This window comes from Myotis brandtii, unplaced genomic scaffold, assembly GCF_000412655.1.
Source record: "Myotis brandtii unplaced genomic scaffold, ASM41265v1 scaffold825, whole genome shotgun sequence".
NCBI classification, from domain to species: domain Eukaryota; kingdom Metazoa; phylum Chordata; class Mammalia; order Chiroptera; family Vespertilionidae; genus Myotis; species Myotis brandtii.
The window spans coordinates 70,053-71,266 of record NW_005371349.1 but is presented as its reverse complement, the minus strand read 5'-3'; the positions used below and the strand labels follow the sequence as shown (position 1 = coordinate 71,266).

Here is a 1,214-nt window from a genome sequence, read left to right as displayed (position 1 = left end):
CTCTTCCCTGCATTGCATTCCGGGTGCGGCTTCAGGCCGGGGAGCTGCACCTCAGAGTCCAGCCCACTCCCCTCGTCCCCTCTGGGCCCTTAACCCCTTACCGCCCGCGGCCAGCAAGTGCCCAGCCCTGCCATCCAAGCCAGACGGGTGAGCTGGGGTCCCACACGTCCTGGCTAAGGAAGTGGGGTGAGCGGGCCTGGCTCCCTCCCGGCTTCTCCTCCCCATCCCCATCCACCTCCCAGGAAGCCCCCCTCCGGCCCAGGGGGAGCGCCTGTGCCTCATCAGAGCCTCGGGCTGGCCTGGCGCTTCCGGAGCAGCGAGCCTGGCAGAGAAAGAGCCTCGCCGGCTTTCTGGGTGGGGCGGGGCCCGCGATGCCAGCGAGGGACGCAGGAGAGGGCGGAACCTGCCCGACGAGGCGAGGATGACTAGGGAGGAGCACCGCCCCGCCCCAGGGGGGTGGGGGGCAAAGATCAGCAGGTGCCTGGCTGGTAGGACTGCGGGCTGCTCACCCCACCACGCAGCTCCCGAGCCTGGGGAGCACCCGCCGCAGGAACTCCCCTCTCCTCTGCAGCGCCTCTCCGCAGACTCCCCTTCCGGGCGCTCGGTCACTCCTCGGGCTGCTGGCGCCGCTGCCCTGGAAACCAGGCCACTTGGCTTCGCGCGCTAATTCTCCGACAGCGAAAAGGCACCTTCAACATCTCCATTTAATATGTACATTCAAGCAGGTAAGATCGGAAGCTTAGAGTTCAGACAGTTCTAGCAGCAGCAGTTTAGTCTAGAGCGCTCGCGTAGCCTTTTAACAAACTTTTTCTTTTTTTCCTTTTGCACATAGAAACAACACACCCATGTGTACGGTATCAAAAAATATATACCAAGGTCACCGATATTGCAGTTCCTGGGAGGGGCGGACATGAACGCAACCGAAATACTGACCGCGCGGGCAGAGGGCCAACAGAAGCGGGTCTGTGTGAGAGAGAATATACCATGATCTAGAGGAACTCCATAAATCTAGGCTTTTATATTTCAATATATAAATACCTACAAATAAATATAGATATATCAGCCCGACGGGGTGGCCGGGCCTTCGGAGCTCAAACAATACATTTCCATAATAACACCACGTACAAACGGGAGTGGAGTCTGCACTGACACGTTAGCGGGTTAAAATATAATACTATGCCTCCCGGGCGGCTGGCTGCCGGCTGTGCCGGGCG

The 1,214-nt window shown here is 59.5% G+C and overlaps 1 protein-coding gene across 1 annotated transcript in view; it reads right to left on the bottom strand.

Moving 5' to 3' along the window:
• Positions 1 to 281: 281 nt before the first annotated feature.
• Positions 282 to 1,214, bottom strand: part of CBX4 (chromobox homolog 4) — a 5,914-nt gene continuing 4,981 nt past the window's right edge. The window contains 1 exon segment of the mRNA XM_014531717.1: positions 282 to 403. Coding sequence (XP_014387203.1) covers positions 282 to 403 — 122 coding nt within the window.